This window comes from Archocentrus centrarchus, chromosome 6 (assembly GCF_007364275.1).
Source record: "Archocentrus centrarchus isolate MPI-CPG fArcCen1 chromosome 6, fArcCen1, whole genome shotgun sequence".
In the NCBI taxonomy this organism is placed as follows: domain Eukaryota; kingdom Metazoa; phylum Chordata; class Actinopteri; order Cichliformes; family Cichlidae; genus Archocentrus; species Archocentrus centrarchus.
In genome coordinates, this window is record NC_044351.1 from 25,129,184 (window position 1) to 25,147,480 (window position 18,297).

The window sequence follows — 18,297 nt, forward strand, 5'->3', positions numbered from 1 at the left end:
ACCCCTGTATGCGACTGCCATCTTCCGGATATCTACTGAACTTACAAAAACGAACAAAACAGCACAGAGACCAGTAGAGGGGGCCACAACACAAAATTCCCAGTTTGACTCTGACTCGCATGGTTGTGTCTACCCCGTTACAGCCTGGTATAAGTGAAAACCAGCCCGCTTTCAGCAGCTCCTGCGCTATAACACGGACCAAAGTTATCCCGGAATAAGGACAGCACGCATGTGCCGTCAACCCGGATGTAGATATGTTAGTACGCGTCTATTCCCCGTTTCTCCAAGTTATGACACATTTGCTGTAAGAAAGAATTAAAGATCTTAACCCCAGCTGGACAAACCTTTGCCACCCCAAACCTGTCCAAACCGGGCGAACCAGCCGTGACATGTATCGGGCTACGTGGATGTCACATCAGAATGACAGCACCACAATAATCTCTTTTCGGAGAGCTGCATTTTGATTTAAGGTGAGAGAACACAAGTTGATGAAATATCGTGCATAACCTATAAATTGACTGCATTAGTAATGCATTTAAAATCTATCGTGTGCTGACGTTCCTGAAGTTGAGGTAACAGAGGCCGGCTGCTCGTTTTCTTTATCACGATCCTGTGTTGCAGAAATCGTCCACCAACTTAGATGATGGACTTTCGTGGCAGGAGGCATGAGCGAGGCAGCAACTGGACAGACCCGGAGATTGTGGAGCTGCTCCAGCTGTGGTCCGACGAGTCGGTGCAGATTGAACTGGAGAGTTCACTGCGCAACCAGCGTGTGTTTGACCGCATTGCCCACATTTTGCGTGAAAAGGGTATCTACCGAACAGGAGACCAGTGCAGGGAGAAGATTAAAAAGATGAAGCTGGAGTACCGCCGCATTAAGGACAACCACAAAATGAGATCTTGGAAGTTCTATGATGTTATGGACAGGGTGCTGGCGAATCGGCCGGCTATTACCTACTCCTCCCTGGGTGGAGCTGTCATAGCTCAACAGGTGTTTCAAAGCCCTGGGGCACCTGAGGCATACCTACAAGGAGTTCCAGCAGGCTCGTTTGGTCCTGCTTCCTCAGGTGGGTTTCTCTTTGGCCAGCCTCCAAAAGCTGGAGACCCCCTGGATATCAAATGTGAAGATGTGGAGGAAAGCATGCTGAACTCGGGCGAGGCACCACCTGAGATGTACTATGGATCTGGAGATGATCAGGAAACTGATGGACAGTCTCTGTTGGAGCCAGAAGACACACTGGGTCGAGCAGAGAGCACAACAAATACAAGAATTTCACCTTCAGGTTGTCATTCTGTAATGGTTATTATCATTGTTGAAATCAGCACATGCTTAGAAAGCAATAGCTAGCCAAAATGTTATTTCTCTTCTTTATATTCTTAGGTTTTAGTGACCTGAACATTGCTGGCTCTGCTACAGCCACCACCTTGGCTGTTGGTGGGCCCGTGGCACAGGACACATCTGACGAGCCCAGAAAGGAGGGTTCTCATCGACAAACCTCAGCGAGACAAAGGAAACGTCGGCGGGGTGGTAAAACATCATGGTGCCATCGGGGTGGTAGATGTGGTGGTCAGGAGAGACTGGATAAAGCCCTGGCCAGCTTCCTGAGCTGGCAGCAGTCTGCAGAGGAGCGCCTTCTCTCACTGGAGGAGGCGCGGCTGGAGAGAGAGCTGCAGGCGGAGGAGCGCAGGGAGCAGAGAGAGGAGAGGAGAGCGGAACAAGAGCGTCAGCATGAGCTCCGCCTGCTCAGCATGCTCACAGGGGTGTTGCTCGCTGTCAGAGAGGGTACGCAAACCACAACACCAACCGACCCCGCCGTCTCACCCTTAGCTCATCTTTCAGCTTCTCTGATGACCACACCTGCCCCCTCTGCCCCTTCATCTTCATCTCAGCCACGTCCAGAAGCTCCCACAACAGAGTCTGTTTTCAGTCAGGAGACAAAAAAGTCACAGGTCACATCTGTCAAGGCCTGCAAAATGTCTCAGAATGCTTTGGCAACACTGAGAGGTGATGAAGGTCCTGGCAATAGCTCCTACCTGTCCAACCGTGGCAACAGCATCCGACTGCATGAAGGTATTCTCCAGGAGGGCTATATCCAATATGGAATGGATAGACACCATGATACTGAAAACCCAGAGGTAAGGGAGCGTAAACTTGTAAACACTAATCACAGATGCTGGACTGTCTGAAACTGTTTATTAAAAGCTCCTTCTTTTTCCCAGGGTATTATCAACATGGGGACCAGTGAGAACAAACTTTGTTATGACCTTCTTCATAAACGGGTAAGATAAATATAACATCCACTGGTTCAGCATATGCTAATATGTGTCCTTTTATTCTGAATTATTGTGGCTGCATTTCACAAAAAAAAAAAAAAAAGTGCCATTTCCTCTTCTGCTACAGCTGACCAAGCCTGACATGCTACACATCAACCCATCCTTGTTGCAGTATTCAGACTGGAGGGGACACGCTTTGTAAGTTTTATTTTTGTTTTTTTTTAATGAGGATCACATTTGTTATGTGACTCATAGTAAATTTACATTTTTTAGCAGCAGTCTCTCGGTGTAGGCATTAACCCTCTGACCTTTTCGTCTCACTCTTTTTCAGCCTCAGGGAGGAAGTTGCAAAATTCCTGACTCGCCACTGTTGTTCTCCAAACCCGTTAAAAGCTGACAATGTGGGTTTTGCTTTTATTATTAAAGTAGTATGAACTGCAAGTAATGTGAAAAATGTGTTTAAGACAACAGCTACAGCCATTTGAATATATATAAAAACCTAAGAGAGTTAAGGGAAGCACATAAATAACAAAGATAAAATTGGGACAACATACAATTATTCACACACACCTTACAGTAAACACAGTCCCGAGGACTTTGTACTCTTTTGCCCACAAAATCAAGAGAGATTAATTGCACAACTTTTACATAATGACTGTAGATAATAGACTCTTAAGATAGCAATGCTTGACGCACAGCATACACTGCAAAGAGTAGAAAATGTAAAAAATCTCCTGGTTGCGTGAATAAATTCCTCTTCTTCTGATTGATAGAGATCCCCAGCAAATAACATAATTACTGACAAAAAAGCCTTTATTACAGCGTTATACCAGTGCTCTGGATTATGGCCTTTCATTATCAAAAATGAAGGCAAATGAGCCAAATACTTTATTTTCACTAATGATTTAAAAAATGACAAACACCACAATTGAACCGACAGCATTTTTAGGTTGACCAACTTAATTTAATGCAGAGGAAATGAGTGGCTGTTTTAGTAGGTGGATTAATTTGAAGCACATTTATCAGGATTCCTTAATTGGGTCTTTCATAACGCAGTGGCTACGTGTGTTTGTCCAGGTTGTGGTGATGAATGGCTGTGGTTCCCTCTTCTCATGTGTTGCTGCAGTCATTTGTGACCCTAAAGGTAAGTTCGGACATGCTTTGACGTACAAGTCACTTAATACGCCACTATCTATACTGTATGAATATAAATGTGTGCAGGGTAGAGAGGGGAAGTCGAGTCTGCCTTCTGCTTTTGCTTGTATCACAGATAATAGGAGGGACACTCAGCACACTCACTTTAAAGAAAACAATGAAATCAGCAAATGCTTTTCATTGGTGAATTTCCTCCCATGTTAGCAAAAGGAAATGACCACAAATAGCCCAAAAAGTACCAGCTATGGATCATTTAACTTTAGTCGTACAGTATATACAGGTGCTGGTCATAAAATTAGAATATCATGAAAAAGTTGATTTATTTCAGTACTTCCATTCAAAAAGTGAAACTTGTACATTATATTCATTCATTGCACACAGACTGATATATTTCAGATGTTTGTTTCTTTTCATTTTGATGATTATAACTGACAACTAATGAAAACCCCAAATTCAGTATCTCAGAAAATTAGAATATTGTGAAAATATTGGAAGACACCTGGTGCCACACCCCAATCAGCTAATTAACTCAAAACACCTGCAAAGGCCTTTAAATGGTCTCTCAGTCTAGTTCTGTAGGCTACACAATCATGGGGAAGACTGCTGACTTGACAGTTGTCCAGAAGCTGACCTTTGACACCTTGCACAAGGAGAGCAAGACACAAAGGTCATTGCTAAAGAGGCTGGCTGTTCACAGAGCTCTGTGTCCAAACACCTTAATAGAGAGGCGAAGGGAAGGAAAAGATGTGGTAGAAAAAGTGTACAAGCAATAGGGATAACTGCACCCTGGAGAGGATTGTGAAACAAAACCCATTCAAAAATGTGGGGGAGATTCACACAGAGTGGACTGCAGCTGGAGTCAGTGCTTCAAAAGAACCACCACGCACAGACGTATGCAGACATGGTTTCAGCTGTCGCAGTCCTTGTGTCAAGCCACTCTTGAACCAGAGACGGCATCAGAAGCGTCTCGTCTGGGCTAAAGACAAAAAGGACTGGACTGCTGCTGAGTGCTCCAAAGTTATGTTCTCTGATCAAAGTCAGTGTTGCATTTCCTTTGGAAATCAAGGTCCCAGAGTCTGGAGGAAGAGAGGAGAGGCACAGAATCCACGTTGCTTGAGGTCCAGTGTAAAGTTTGCACAGTCAGTGATGGTTTGGGGTGCCATGTCATCTGCTGGTGTTGGTCCACTGTGTTTTCTGAGGCCCAAGGTCAACACAGCCGTCTACCAGGAAATTTTCGAGCACTTCATGCTTCCTGCTGCTGACCAAATTTATAGAGATGCAGATTTCATTTTCCAACAGGACTTGGCACCTGCACACAGTGCCAAAGCTACCAGTACCTGCTTTAAGGACCATGGTATCCCTGTTCTTAACTGGCCAGCAAACACGCCTGACCTTAAGCCCATAGAAAATCTATGGGCTATTGTGAAGAGGAAGATGCGACATGCCAGACCCAACAATTCAGAAGAGCTGAAGGCCACTATCAGAGCAACCTGGGCTCTCATAACACCTGAGCAGTGCCACAGACTGATCGACTCCATGCCACGCCGCATTGCTGCAGTAATCCAGGCAAAAGGAGCCTCAACTAAGTACTGAATGCTGTACATGCTCATACTTTTCATGTTCATACTTTTCAGTTGGCCGACATTTCTAAAAATCCTTTTTTTTTGCATTGGTCTTAAGTAATATTCTAATTTTCTGAGATACTGAATTTGGGGTTTTCATTAGTTGTCAGTTATAATCATCAAAATTAAAAGAAACAAACATTTGAAATATATGAGTCTGTGTGTAATGAATGAATATAATATACAAGTTTCACTTTTTGAATAGAATTACTGAAATAAATCAACTTTTTCATGATACTCTAATTTTATGACCAGCACCTGTATGGTACAGTGTATGTGTGTAATTATCAACTATTATTCATGATATATAGCACATATTTGAATCTGTTTTGTGTTTTTTTTCATGCTGTAGACGCCATTCTCATTCCAACTCCTTTCTATGGCGTTATCACTGAAGATCTTCATCTGTATAGTGATGTCAAACTCTTCCACGTTCCCCTTGATTGTGAGGTAGGACTGTGTTACTTGCAGCATTTTGCAGTTGAAATGCTTGTTTTTGGCGTTCGTGCACACTGGGCTGGGCCACATATCCAGTTGGGCTGTTGATACATTTTCCCTTTTAATTTTATAGGCTGATGGTAAAGATGACCAACCCTTCCGCCTCACTGTAGGGAAACTAGAAGAAGGTCTGCAAAGAGCTAAGCAAGAGGTAACTTGTGAACGCACGTTGCCCTTAAAACAGTAACATTTAAACATTAAAAGAAAGACAAAAGCACTCCAGACTTGCTTGAGCAACGTTGTCAGTGTAGATAAACACCTTAGATGCTTTATTCTTCTCAGAGACTCTTTTTTTTTTCAGTTTTATCTCTAAAGACTGTGAAGATACAGTGTAGCAGTTCCTATTTACTTCCAGTTGAACCTGCCCGTTTCTTTAAGGGGTTAACAATTCGAGGTGTTATCCTGATGAACCCCCACAACCCTCTGGCCGAAATCTACAGCCTGAAGGAAATGATTACCTTCCTGGAGTTTGCCAAAAGGTATGTTTGCCCCGCTATTATCTCACACTGTGGCCTAACACTGTAATCCTCTTGCTCTACATTCCTGTGGTTCCTGTAAGCGCTTTGCCAAGTCACTGCATATAGTTCCCACTGTGATGTGTTTTATTTTACAACCGAGAGCCCTGTCCCGTGTGCGGAATATCAAGCGTTCTTGACGGAGTTTTACGACCTCTCTTAATCACCAGCATATTGTCAAGTGCAGCCATGTGCCAAAGAGACTCCTGCATCATCTATTGTTTTCTAAATGATCTTGCCAGAGTAATTCCCTGCACAGACCCTTCCAGGCGCTGAGCTGTTGTAACCATAAACCACAGTGCTTTTACAGTGACACTAGGTGGTGAAGGAACCATTTTACATTTATGTTGCATTTTCCTTGTCATAAACAGCCATTAAGAATATAAAACCAGGTCTTATTATTGCTGCATTGAAAATATGTATATATTTATTTTATCTTCTTGTCCTTTCCCGCTTTAGAAATGCTCTTCATGCCATTGTAGATGAAGTGTACATGCTGACAGTGTTTGATGAATCTGTCACCTTTCAGAGTGTCCTCAGTGCAGACAGGTACTGCATGAACCTAACCTCTGCATGATTAGTCTATTAGACCTTGAATCATCATAACTGCAGCTGAAGACATCCACTTATCTCATAATGATGTGCCCTTATTTCAGTTTGCCCGACCCACAGAGGACGCATGTAATGTGGGGAATGAGCAAGGTATGCACTGTACAGAGGCCTGCAAGTGGAAGACTGTGAAACTTTCAATAACAATGGAAAAAAAAATCTCTTTGCTTTCATAGTTCACTACTTTTCATTGACTTTGACATGGCTTTTCTAGGACTTTGCAATGGCAGGAATCAGAATAGGCACTCTGTATACTGAGAACAGAGATCTTGTGGAGGCTTTGGCCAAGCTGGGCTCCTTTCATGGTATCTCTGGGACCACCCAGCACCAGGTAGCACAACTGCTTCAGGACAAAGGTAAGATCCAAGCTTTTTGTGTTCTTCTGCAATCAAACTGCTGTTGTAACATCAGATTTATCATAAACACGACTCGGAAAATAATCGTAACATCAGCGCAATTTGGACAAAACAATTCAACACTCTTTACATAGAGCAAGCAGTTTGTGTGCAGCTGGATTTATATTCATGAATGCAAATTACTTTTGATGCAAGTATTTTAAGAATTCCAGTGTTCTTCCTTGTGCCTTCCACGCTTTCAAGAAATATCAGCCTCCCATTTTGGCGTTCCCTGATATGACAGGCACAGCATGGGGGTTCTGCTACAGAAAGACTTGTAACATTTAATTTACACTTGCCGACTGTCACTTGGCATTCTCGTGTTGTAGAGTGGATCAGTGAGGAATTTTTGCCTGAGAACAGATGCAGACTGAAAGCTGCTCACAGCTACTTGACTGGAGAACTGCTCAGTATGGGGATCCCCTATCTGGACAGGCCTGCAACATTATATGTCTGGGCTGACCTTAGGAAGGTAATGAGACCGAAGTCAAATTAAAATGACTTGTATATAAACGCCACGCTCACCTCGTTCCTTCGAAACAGTTTCTTTAATCTTGATGTGTTACTTCTGTCTCTCTATTTTGGTAGTATCTCCGAGAGTCCTCTTTTGAGGAAGAATTGTCTCTGTGGAGGTGTTTCCTCAGACATAAGGTGCTGCTGAGTTGTGGCCAGGCATTCTCCTGTTGCGTGCCCGGGTGGTTCCGCATCGTCTTTGCAGACCAACAGCACCACCTTCACCTTGGTCAGTACCAACAACACCGACAATCTCTCTTAGTCAGGCTTTTTTCCCCACTCAGCACTTCAGCTCCTCTGCAAAACTAGTTAACAAATAATAAGATTCTTTTTGTTTTGCTTTGTTTTTCCAGCACAATTCAGCTCAGGTCATCAATTTAGGTAAAAAAAAACAAACAAACAAATGAGAAAAAAAAATTGTAGACTTAGGTTGATTGTGACACATTTATGTTTTGTAATTTTTGCCTTTGTACATCAACAGTCAAGAGGAGATTGAAGTGCAGACTCACAGTTTTAATTCAAGGGCTTTAACAAAAGTTTTGCATAAATATTTTGGAATTACATCAATTTTTATACATATTTCTTCATATATTGTTTAGTACATAGTTTTTTGGAAAATTGATTAGGTGGAGCTTCACAGTACAAATAGATACTGACCCAAAACATACTGAGAGCAAAAGCAGCAAGAGAGTTTCTAGAGACAAAGAAAGCTTAGGTGGCTGTGGTAGAGCAGGGTCATCTACTAATTGGAAGGTTGGTGGTTTGAACCCTGGCTTCTCTAGTCTGCATGCCAAAGTATCTTTGAGCAAGATACTGAACCCCAAGTTGCTCCCAGCGTGTTCAAGCAAACAAGCAGCAAATGAAGGTGGCTGCAGCAAAGGCATCTCAAAGAAGGAAATGCAGCATTTGGTGATGTCCATGGATTCTAGACTTCAGGCAGTCACTGGCTGACTTTCTAAGGAATGACTCACCAGTATTGCATCCACGTATTAAAAACAGTCTGCTTATTTAAAATTGTATTATTTTGTCCAATTGCTTTTGTTAAACCCCTTTAATTAAAGGTAAAAGTCTGCACTTCAGTCACATCTTGATTGTGATAGTGTACAGAAAAAATGTGTCTAGTCTGAAAACCTAACTCTGTATACACTATACTCTACAGAAAGGCTGGGTACAGTTAACTAAAGAGAACTAGACACATTAATTGCCATCCTCTAAAGCAGGGGTGGCCAACTCCAGGCCTCGAGAGCCGGTGTCCTGCAGGTTTTAGATGTGTCTCTGCTTCAACACACCTGAGTCAAATATAGAAGTCATTAGCAGGACTCTGGAGAACTTGACTGCATACTGAGGAGGTAAATCAGCCTTTTGATTCAGGTGTGTTGGATCAGGGACACATCTAAAACCTGCAGGACACCAGCTCTCGAGGCCTGGAGTTGGCCACCCCTGCTCTAAAGAATGCTACACCTCCAAACCTGATCGATTAGAAAAATAATAACAAAACTGCACCCAAACTGTACCCAAGTATTTAAAACTGCTTCTTTTAGTGGACTCCAGTTCTAAGCTAACATTAGCTATTATTGCATTCTGCCTGTGGGTAAAGTTGGTAGGGTAGTGGAACAGAGGCACTGAGGCAAGGCACTTTGGAGGGAGCGTAAATGTCACATTTTCCCAGGAAATCCCTGCCAGAGTCCTTTACATTGATATCAGTCCTCAGGCTCTTATCAGAAACTGAGAAAGTCAGGGCAGTTATCATTTTTAATGTCACATTAAAATCCTTCCACATACACTGAAATAGTTTAATACATGAAAATTGCTGCACATTCTCAACAGCTGTAAAAATGAGGATAAAAATCTTAATCCATTCTTTCCCCTGATGTATTTCTGAGATAGTGAATTCAGAAAGTTCTTGGTTTGATATTAACCTCTCCATTTCTAATAAAAGATGACTGAGTCTCTAATGAGCTAATTTGGTGATTTTTTTTTTTTTTTAAATCCTATCCTTTAGTTAAGCAGCTTATCTTGTAGAAAAGTATAATAAAGGCTTAGTAGTCTTTAATTGGTTCAGTTGTTTTTAAATCTACCAGCAGCAGATTTTTGCTTTAATTTTTAAAGTATATAACTTCCTCGGTTGAATATGTAGAAATTCTTTTTCACCCTTTGCTAAGTTTCATGTATGTCTCATCATCTTAAAACAGAGAGAATCCCTCCAGCTGTTCAATTATTGTTGCTAAGTTGTTTTATCTAGTCTAAATCTATTGATATCAAGTTATCAACCAATTCAATCCAATTTTATTTATGTGGTGTCAAATAATTACAGAGAGAACCCAACAATCAAAACAATCCTCTATTGGCAAGCACTTGGCGATAGTGGGAAGGAAAAACTCCCTTTTAGCAGGAAGAAACCTTAAATATTAAAAAAGTTTTGATTGGATAATAGTTACTGACTTGTTCTGTCGCTGTTTTATGTGTGTGTGTTTTTTTCAGGCTTTAAGCGAATTAGGCAGGCTTTAAAAGAAATTGAAGAAAAAAGGACCATTCCCAACTCCATCAAACAAACCAATGAGGAGAGCCAAAAGTCGGTAAAAAAGGACAGTGCAGATTCAGACACCGCTGCTATTGTCAATTCAACATCCTTAACCCAGAGCAATTCATCAGATGAGCTGAAGGAGAGGGACAGCCCTGTTCCGGATATAGGCTCGCCGGTCACTGAAGACTGTCAAGCCTCTAAGCCCGCAGAGAGTCTTGACTCACTCATCGGTACTCTCAGGCATCAGATCCGTTCCTCTGATTGGCTGGAGAAAAGCACTCCAGAACTGTCTGCTGGGGAGGACCCAGAAATTTTTGATGTGTTCAAGGTCCTGCTGCAAAGAGCCAGAAAGTAAGCTTAGGATTAAACAAGCGTGAATGTAGCTGCCAAATTTTGAGAGGCAGTACTTTAAGCATCCCTCTTCCTTCTTGTGTTTATGGCGAAAAGCTCGACACAAACACCTGCCACAAGGTCAGCACTGATGTCTGTTTTTTTTTTTTTTTTTTTTTTTTTTTTTGAGGAATGAAATGGCTGAGAGCAGGTTAAAGAGAAGTGAAGAAAAATGCGGCCTGGTATTAAGAAAAGGATGGATTACTTTTCTGTATACATATTGCGGCCTTATTGTAAAGCTGCTAGATTGTCTTTTTTAAGATTTGGGTTTATTTGCTGATACTCTAAGTCAGGGCTCTTCAACTCCAGGCCTCGAGAGCCCCTGTCCTGCAGGTTTTAGATGTGTCTCTGCCAAATGTAAAAACCAAAATCAGACATGATCTAACATCAAACACTATAAGTCTCTTATCTCATGAGTTGTAATTTTTTTTTGTTTTGGTCTTACGTGGTTTATTTTATCAGACTGAACTGTACTTGCTGTAAAGTTAATCTGTGATTAAATACATGAATTACTATGTTTTTGCTTGACTGACATTTATTTAGAGTAAATAGCTGTTAGCTGGAGATGATTTTACACATTTGGATGTTATTTTGTATCAAAAGTGCTCTTTGGTAGTTTCGGTGTGACATTTTCTTTTTCTTTTTTCTTTTCGCATGGGTGGGCTGTGGCTTCTGTTCCATTTCAACAAAGGAAAGTGAAGGTGGTGAGAATAATGTGACGAGCAGGGGCGACATCTGAGGCTGAAGACGCTATTGGCCGACAACACATTATGGCCCACTGTATGCAACGAGTGGGATTTCCTTAATCAGTTTACGATACGTAATAACCAGACAACCCCACACACACACACACACACACACAGTTTCTACATGACGGGGGTCTGATTTGTTTATTGCAGTCAGAGATAATCTCTTAACTGTTAAGGGACTTTTAGATCAAGCTCTTCAAACTTGTTGTGTTTATTATTCAGCCACAAAAACTGAGCTTCCTCAAATGTTGAATGGCTGTTGCTTGAACCTTCAGTTCCTCTATAGAGCGACTCGGCAAGACACGGTGGAGAATTCACGGGGAAATTTCACCCCTGACGGGTGGGAGTTTCCACTGCTGCAGAGGCGGAGTTACAATGAGCAGTGCAAGTTTTATCAGTTGTGGTTGTGAGCAGAATAAATCATATGTCAGAGCGCTGAAAGTGTTTGTACAGTAGCATTGGAACAGTAGCACTTCTTTTACACTCTGTTCTACTTACAGACAAACTCAAATCAGATTTTAACCTCACACCTTTGTTTCGGGCAGCTTTTTTTCCTTCAACAACAAAGGTAAGCCAGTGCTTTCATATTTGTAAAGCTCATTTAAATAATCTAAATGCCAAGGTTAATTTTAAGACAGATTATCCCTCTTTGTAGGTGAACTGCAGCACACTCTAATTACACTCCTGTTTATCCTTGCCCCTGTCTCTTTCAGACTGTCAAAATGAAGTTTCTTGAGCTGGACGACCAGATCAGTCGCTTCAGGTTTTCACAGTCCTGTTTGGGATTAACAGGGTGCCTCTGTGTGTGCTATGCAGTCTGGACACCGTACTGGCTGAAGGACAGGGGACTGTGGACAGGGGGGAACACCACTGAAAGGGACCAGACAAATCGTAAAGATGACATTGCCATCAATGGTGAGTGAAAAGCTTCTCGGACAGCTTTCTGCAGTCAACAAATCTCTTACCGGTCTTAAACTCTCACTCTGGGTTAGGTTAAAGGTTTGAATAAAATGTGTTAGGAAAGGCAGCATATTTAATGAGACTTAAACACATCTTTGCTGTGCTGTTTTGATAAGGCTGCCTCTGCTTGCTTCAGCCTTAGGGGAATTTATTTTTCTCAAGAGAGGATCAATATCAAAAGGGAGATCTGACAAAATGCTGGGTTACACAGGAGCTTCTCTGCAGCGGTAAACAAGTTTAGGCTCGCTTCTGTCCCTAAGAATTGCATTCTTTGTACGAGCTGAGTTCTGTACTGAACGTGCTGAAACTTTGGTGAGCTGAAACCAAGGCTTTTATTTTATTTTAATAATTAATCAAATATAGTGTAAGTCCTCCGCTCTCATACACACATATGCAGGAAACTTATAATCCAGACCATTTTGTTGTCTTTTATAGTTTTTGCTTGAAACTATCTCCAAAGGCTGTATAGACAAAGCACAGTTGCCTGGTGGTTAGCACTGCTGCCTCCCAGCTAGAAGGTCTGGGTTGGAATCCACCTTGTCCCGGGCCTTTCTGTGTTTGTAGTTTGCATGTTCAGGATAAGCAGAAGAGAACAGATGGACGGATAAATTGGAAAAGATTAAAAACAAGACATAATTTTGACAACAAAACTTTTCCTCGTGGTAGGAAGAAACTATAATGAATGAGTGATCAATATTAAGGTTATATAATAAGTACCACACAATTATTAATTTAGTAAAAAAGAGAAAAATATAGAATATAGATAGCTTTTAACTCAACAGTAATCAATTTAACTGCAATAGTTGGATATTTATATATCAAAACAACTTTTGTGTAACTGCCAGCTTGGTTAGCAATGAAAATACTAAAAATTGACTTAAAGGGACATGTTATGCTGTTTCTGTTCTAAAATTAAAAGGACAATCAATTATATTAAATATTGACAAACTTTCAAATAAGAATATAAAAATATGTAAAAGTTATCATTAGCTAATGACATAATTTATACATCTGCTCCAGGCATAAAATGGCCAAGTCAAAAACCTGTGAGACTTTGCTCTTCTTGGCAAATGTTTGTACACGTTCTCCTCAATCATCAAATCATCTACTTGAGTAGTAGTGTAACAGTCAATTGATGTACTTGACTTGACAACCAGCAGTGCTGGGAAATACAGTCATTTAGCAACAGCATGATCAAAAATTTTAGGTGCCTTTTTAGCACATCCCACACGTATCCCCTGGGGGTATTTCTAGATAAAATGTATATATGGCTTGTGACAAATTTGTGGAACTTGGCCAGTCAGAAGAAAGTAGCCTTTTAAGAATGGGATGTTTTAAAGAGCCCAGAGCTAATAGGCTATTACCTTTTTTCGAGCAGTCTTCAAGTGCTGCAAAACAGGCAGAATTAGATAAATAGGGATTTAACTGAACAGTGAAGCATGCACAATTACTCTGGTGGAGAGCCAGAATAAAAGTATAGAGCTGGAAAACAGCACAATATGTCTAGTTTAACAGTCAGAAACACATGTAATTGTAAGTGCGCCCACTGATAATGCTCTAGTAAGGACATCTGAGGATTGAATATAATTGTTCATTTTTCCTTCAGTAGTTGTGACATTGTGTAGCTTGTATGATGCTTGTAGTAGAAATGAATGTGTAAAATTGAATATTAGGCTAGTTAACCATTCTAACAGATGTGTCTGCTGTTTTGTGTCCTCCAGCTCTGGAAGCAGAGAGGGTATTTGGAATTCTCTCCTCCCTGATGGCTGTGAGCACTGCTGCTCTGTGTCTGGTGTTTGCCCTCTGCTGGACATCTCAGACAGTGCGCTCCTACTCAAACACTCGCTCTCTCCTCATGGCACAAAAAGCACTCTACCCCACTACCCTGCTGCTGTTCACCATGGCCCCCACAGGTATGTCACAGACATCCATTTCTTATGATATCCGAAACGTTAGTTTGCACACGTGTAAACAAAGCTTGTTGTTTTGGGAGTTTTAAGATTTTACATATTCTCTCTCAGTGAAATTTCAAAACTACACTCGTTTCCAAGTGCCCTCCAAACAGCCTTTTGGTTTAGGTAGTTCATGTCAAGCTCTCACCTACAAGTTCTTTCATGTACTAGTCATTTATGCACCCTGCAGGGCAGCATAGAGAGACTTTACTTTCTTTGGAATTGCAGTTCATTATCATACAAACTATTTCCTAAAGCTCCAGGCATGTAATAATTGAGCTTAATAACTTTTTCTTGTAATGGCAATAATACTTGAGTTGACTTATTTTCCCCGTCTGTCTACAGGTTTCTTCTTCCTCCTGAGCTGGTCTTTTTTCACATATGAGCACCGTGAAGAAATCCGTCAGGACTTCTCCAGTCTCGGCTCCTCCTATTGGCTGGGGGCTTTGGGTTGGATCCTGCTGCTAGTCGTGGAGTCAATTGTCTTTATCGTTGAACAAGCTGTTGTGCCCAACATCTTACCTGACTTAGAGAAGGCGATGGATTCATGGCGGATTTCCTCTCAACTTAAGGCTGCTGAATGTTCTTTTAGTGGCAGTTCTCATCCTTTTAGCCCCAAAAGCAACATGACTCCAAAGATTTATATGTCTTTACATTGAATATGGTTTACAAACTCAGGTGACTGTTTATTGGAGGGATCCTGAAGTCAGCAGAACAAAAAGCTTTCTGCAGGGCTTGTTATGGAGATCATGTTCCGGTTTGTTTTCAGTACAGACTGAAACAAAATAAAAATCACACCAAGGACCAAAAATGTACTGACTGGTAAACTGTGTGACTAATGATAGGTTTGCTCTTCAGACAGGAATAGGTCCAGGTGTGAAGGGCTCCCACTTAAATGTGGTTAAACAAAGACATTCAGTTAGTGCTTTAATCTGAGTGTTGTAGTTGGTGCTGCAGTGTATCTTACTTGATGGCACTGTGATGACCAGGTAACACTTCAAATTGTAATTTTCATGTTAAAAAAAAAAGGTTGATGAATGTTTTCAAATGTAAGCTAAATTGAATTATATACGGCACAGAACAAATGGTGAAAAATTCCACATTCCAAAAATGTTTTGGTCTGTTTGTACATGTTTTTTATTTGCATAGAGTTTTAACTTGCATTTTTTTGATGCAGAGATAAACTATGTTTTCTGAAAAGTGGTTCTTAGACGTGTTTCTGAGCCCATATAGTAAATTCCACTACAGTATCATCACTGTTTGTAATGCAGTGCTGCCCGAGGGCCCTTCAGCACTGATTTTCAGCCGTGTCCCATGTCAGCCATGCGTACATCCGCTCACACTACCTTTCAAATACCCTTTCTCGCCTAAACTTCTGAAACACTCAGCCTCTGAGCCTTTGAAATGTTTTTTTTTTTTTTTAAATCCAGTCTTTGTTAGTTGTGAGGTGTGTTTCTTTGTTGTTTTTTTTGGTGTTGCCCATTTCCCACCTTTTTCTGAATATCCTCAAAAAACAACCAAACAAAAAAACAATAAAATTTCTCAGTTTAAGACCTATGTTGTTTTTTTTTTTCTTTTTTCTTTTTCTGTGGTAACAAGGGTTTTAATTTAGTTGCAAACATTCTGTTTTGTTTTATTTTCATTTTGCCATTTTGTGGAATTATGTTTGTCATAAACAAAGCACCTCCACACTTCACAGTGGGACACACACATGAAGCTATCCCACTGTTACCCAGTGTTCGTGTTTCTTAGCTCAAGCTGGTTTCTACTTCTTTCTTTGCAAAGAAATTTGAATTTGAAGTTGAACTTTACACTGCCAATAGCTGATACTGAGGTTTGTCTGCTACTTGATCTCTAGGATACTTTGATATGAGCCCTGATCTGGAGTGCTATTAACTGCTGATTTCTGATGATGGTAGCTCTAATGAGCGTTGGCGCTATCATGGAGGTGAATCTTGTTCTCCCTTAACTGAAGGAAATCCACATGAGAGCCAGTTTCATTATAGTGTTCTGTGGATTTTACAAGTGGAAGGAAAAGTTTTCTGGACTGTCTTAACTTCACATATTAAGGCAAAGAGGTGCTATTGTTTCTTTTTGCTCAGTAAGTGGTTCTTGCTACTATATAAATTAATAGCTGAATAGTGATATTTGATGCATGTCAACAAAACAAAACCAGAAGAAATTCAGCCAATTAACTTTCAACAATGCATACTTTGAGTTAACAGAGTATTATTCCAGCAGACTGCCTTCTGAAGCAGGTTATGATCCTGCAAATAGTGTGCAAAGCCGTCACTACTGTGTATACTGTAGAAAAGAGTTTAAAAGAAAGAAAGAAAAAGATTTAGGTGTGGATCCAAGCTTTTGACTTGTATTATCTGTTCAACAAAACTGGTTGAACAGAAACTATAAAGTCTGCCTGTGGTACAGTATGTTGTGCAGACTCTAGCTTTGTTCCTGGCTGAGCAACCTTCTGCAACTAAATGTTTAAAAAGCATTCTTCTTTTTGAAAAGTATCTGAGCACTACAGTTTTTAGTTTGGACCGCTGCCCACCAGCCTGCAGGTCTTGCACGTACAGTGAAGCAGAGTTCTTCCCCGCAAGTCCCACGTCTGCCTCCTTTTTGAAAAACTCTTGCATTCCTTGCGTACAGCTGCTAGCTCTACAGAGCATTTGGACCACCAGACAGCAAACTGTCTCCCAAGTTGTTATTTACTTTCTTTCACACCTTCCCAAGAGAACAGGAAGCACTCAGATGCCGGACTGCTCATGTTTATGATCTCAACCTGCCAAAGTGGGGTAGAATTAAGTGGCTCTGGGTTTGTTAATTGGGCGTTAATCAGGTGTTGCTCTAATTAAAAGGCAGTTCCACCCTGTTGGGCCCTGGTAATGAGTTTGTTATTAAATCCACAGAGGATTTTTGTCTCTTTTTCAATTTACCAACAGGGTAGTGCTTAATTGCTGTGCAAATGAGGGGAATGTCCTTGAAGGTCGTGTTGCATCAGCATGTGATCCATGAACGGAATTGCTCTAAAGAGCTTCGCCATTCAAACATCGAGTTACTTCAATACGCCATGACCTCTTGTATCCAGCTGTGTGTCTCTACACGGTAACTGTCATTTTCTTCTCAATTGAAAGAAACGTTTTTAAGTATTATTGGTTAAAATGAGAGAGTTGGTAACCCACTTTTCTTTGTAAATAAAAGTACTTCTAGAATTGATTTCCTTTTAATCTTAAATTGCTTATATTTCCTTTGGTAGGCGCTGTCTAGGCACTTGAAAGAGGATTTCTATGGCTTCCAGTGTCTCATAAACAAACCCTACCCTTTTCACCTTCCACCACTACAAATGCTGCTCTTTCACCGCTCCTGAAAGCATCGGACTAAAGGTTGAGAATGCCTTCAGAGAAAGGCAGGACGAATCAATATGGAGATAGAAAGAAAGAGATAGTGAGACAGTTAGGCACAAAGTAAGAAATGACAGATGAATGGCAGAAGATGTTACACACAGATAGACAGGTGGCCAGATAGTCACAGAAAGATTGCAGGTGCTGATTGTTGAAGGGCATTTGCTATAGAGACATCAATCAGAAGATGGCACCAAGATTGAGCGTTTCCTGCCTGCGGCTGGCAGCATGTGTACAACATAACCTGGGCTAAACCGCTGCTCTTCATATCAATTAGAGTCCAATTATACAGCCATGTCCTACTAATTATGCTGCACCACCACTATGCCAATCCCAAATATAAAGTATGTTTCTCCATGCGCCTCTGTGTCTCTGCTTGTGTTCACTGAGATAAATAAATAACCTCACAGACAGCCAAGGCGAAGCATTCTTAATCTGCTTTTCAGAGCTATAAGTTTTGTGTTTTGCAGGGGAAGAAAAAGGGGCCAAAAACTGTTGTTTTCTCTTGCACCTTTTGGTGGTGCTGGTGTAACATCTATTGGTTTGACTTTTGTAATGAATTCCAGTGAAATGGGGGAAACACTGCTTTCATTTGATGAGTAATGTAATCACAAAAAGCCTGTGCATGTCTGCATATATATGTGTGTGTTTGCGTGTGCTTGATTTTGATTTGCGAGGTATACAAAGTGTGATTAATATTCTCGAGCATATTTCACAGGGTTTTGAGCCAGAATGTGCCG

At 41.0% G+C, this 18,297-nt stretch overlaps 1 protein-coding gene across 4 annotated transcripts; it reads left to right on the plus strand.

Annotated features, from left to right (window-relative positions):
- The first annotated feature begins 259 nt into the window (after positions 1–259).
- Positions 260–15,668, plus strand: accs (1-aminocyclopropane-1-carboxylate synthase homolog (Arabidopsis)(non-functional)). Of its 4 annotated transcripts, XM_030730544.1 has the most exons (21): positions 260–470; positions 622–1,283; positions 1,382–2,136; positions 2,221–2,280; positions 2,402–2,472; positions 2,606–2,675; positions 3,352–3,418; positions 5,404–5,501; positions 5,623–5,700; positions 5,928–6,028; positions 6,524–6,613; positions 6,721–6,766; positions 6,888–7,029; positions 7,398–7,540; positions 7,657–7,810; positions 10,063–10,456; positions 11,187–11,315; positions 11,745–11,812; positions 11,958–12,159; positions 13,926–14,117; positions 14,502–15,668. In XM_030730544.1, exons 2-17 carry the CDS (start codon positions 641–643, stop codon positions 11,212–11,214), a joined length of 2,940 nt encoding a protein of 979 aa, XP_030586404.1. In that variant the 5' UTR covers positions 260–470; positions 622–640; the 3' UTR covers positions 11,215–11,315; positions 11,745–11,812; positions 11,958–12,159; positions 13,926–14,117; positions 14,502–15,668. The 4 variants fall into 4 exon arrangements, with proteins under 4 accessions (XP_030586404.1, XP_030586405.1, XP_030586403.1 ...); XM_030730545.1 differs by having other exon boundaries at positions 10,063–10,576; positions 11,187–11,812; XM_030730543.1 differs by having other exon boundaries at positions 11,187–11,812.
- Positions 15,669–18,297: the final 2,629 nt, after the last annotated feature.

What these genes read in the sequence shown, in the direction of transcription:
- accs (XM_030730543.1), top strand. Translation starts at nt 641, where the DNA reads ATGATGGACTTTCGTGGCAGGAGGCATGAGCGAGGCAGCAACTGGACA. An exon ending in GACTGGAGGGGACACGCTTT is followed by an intron (nt 2,473 to 2,605) that starts GTAAGTTTTATT and finishes ACTCTTTTTCAG; the next exon opens with CCTCAGGGAGGAAGTTGCAA. An exon ending in AGTCATTTGTGACCCTAAAG is followed by an intron (nt 3,419 to 5,403) that starts GTAAGTTCGGAC and finishes TTCATGCTGTAG; the next exon opens with ACGCCATTCTCATTCCAACT.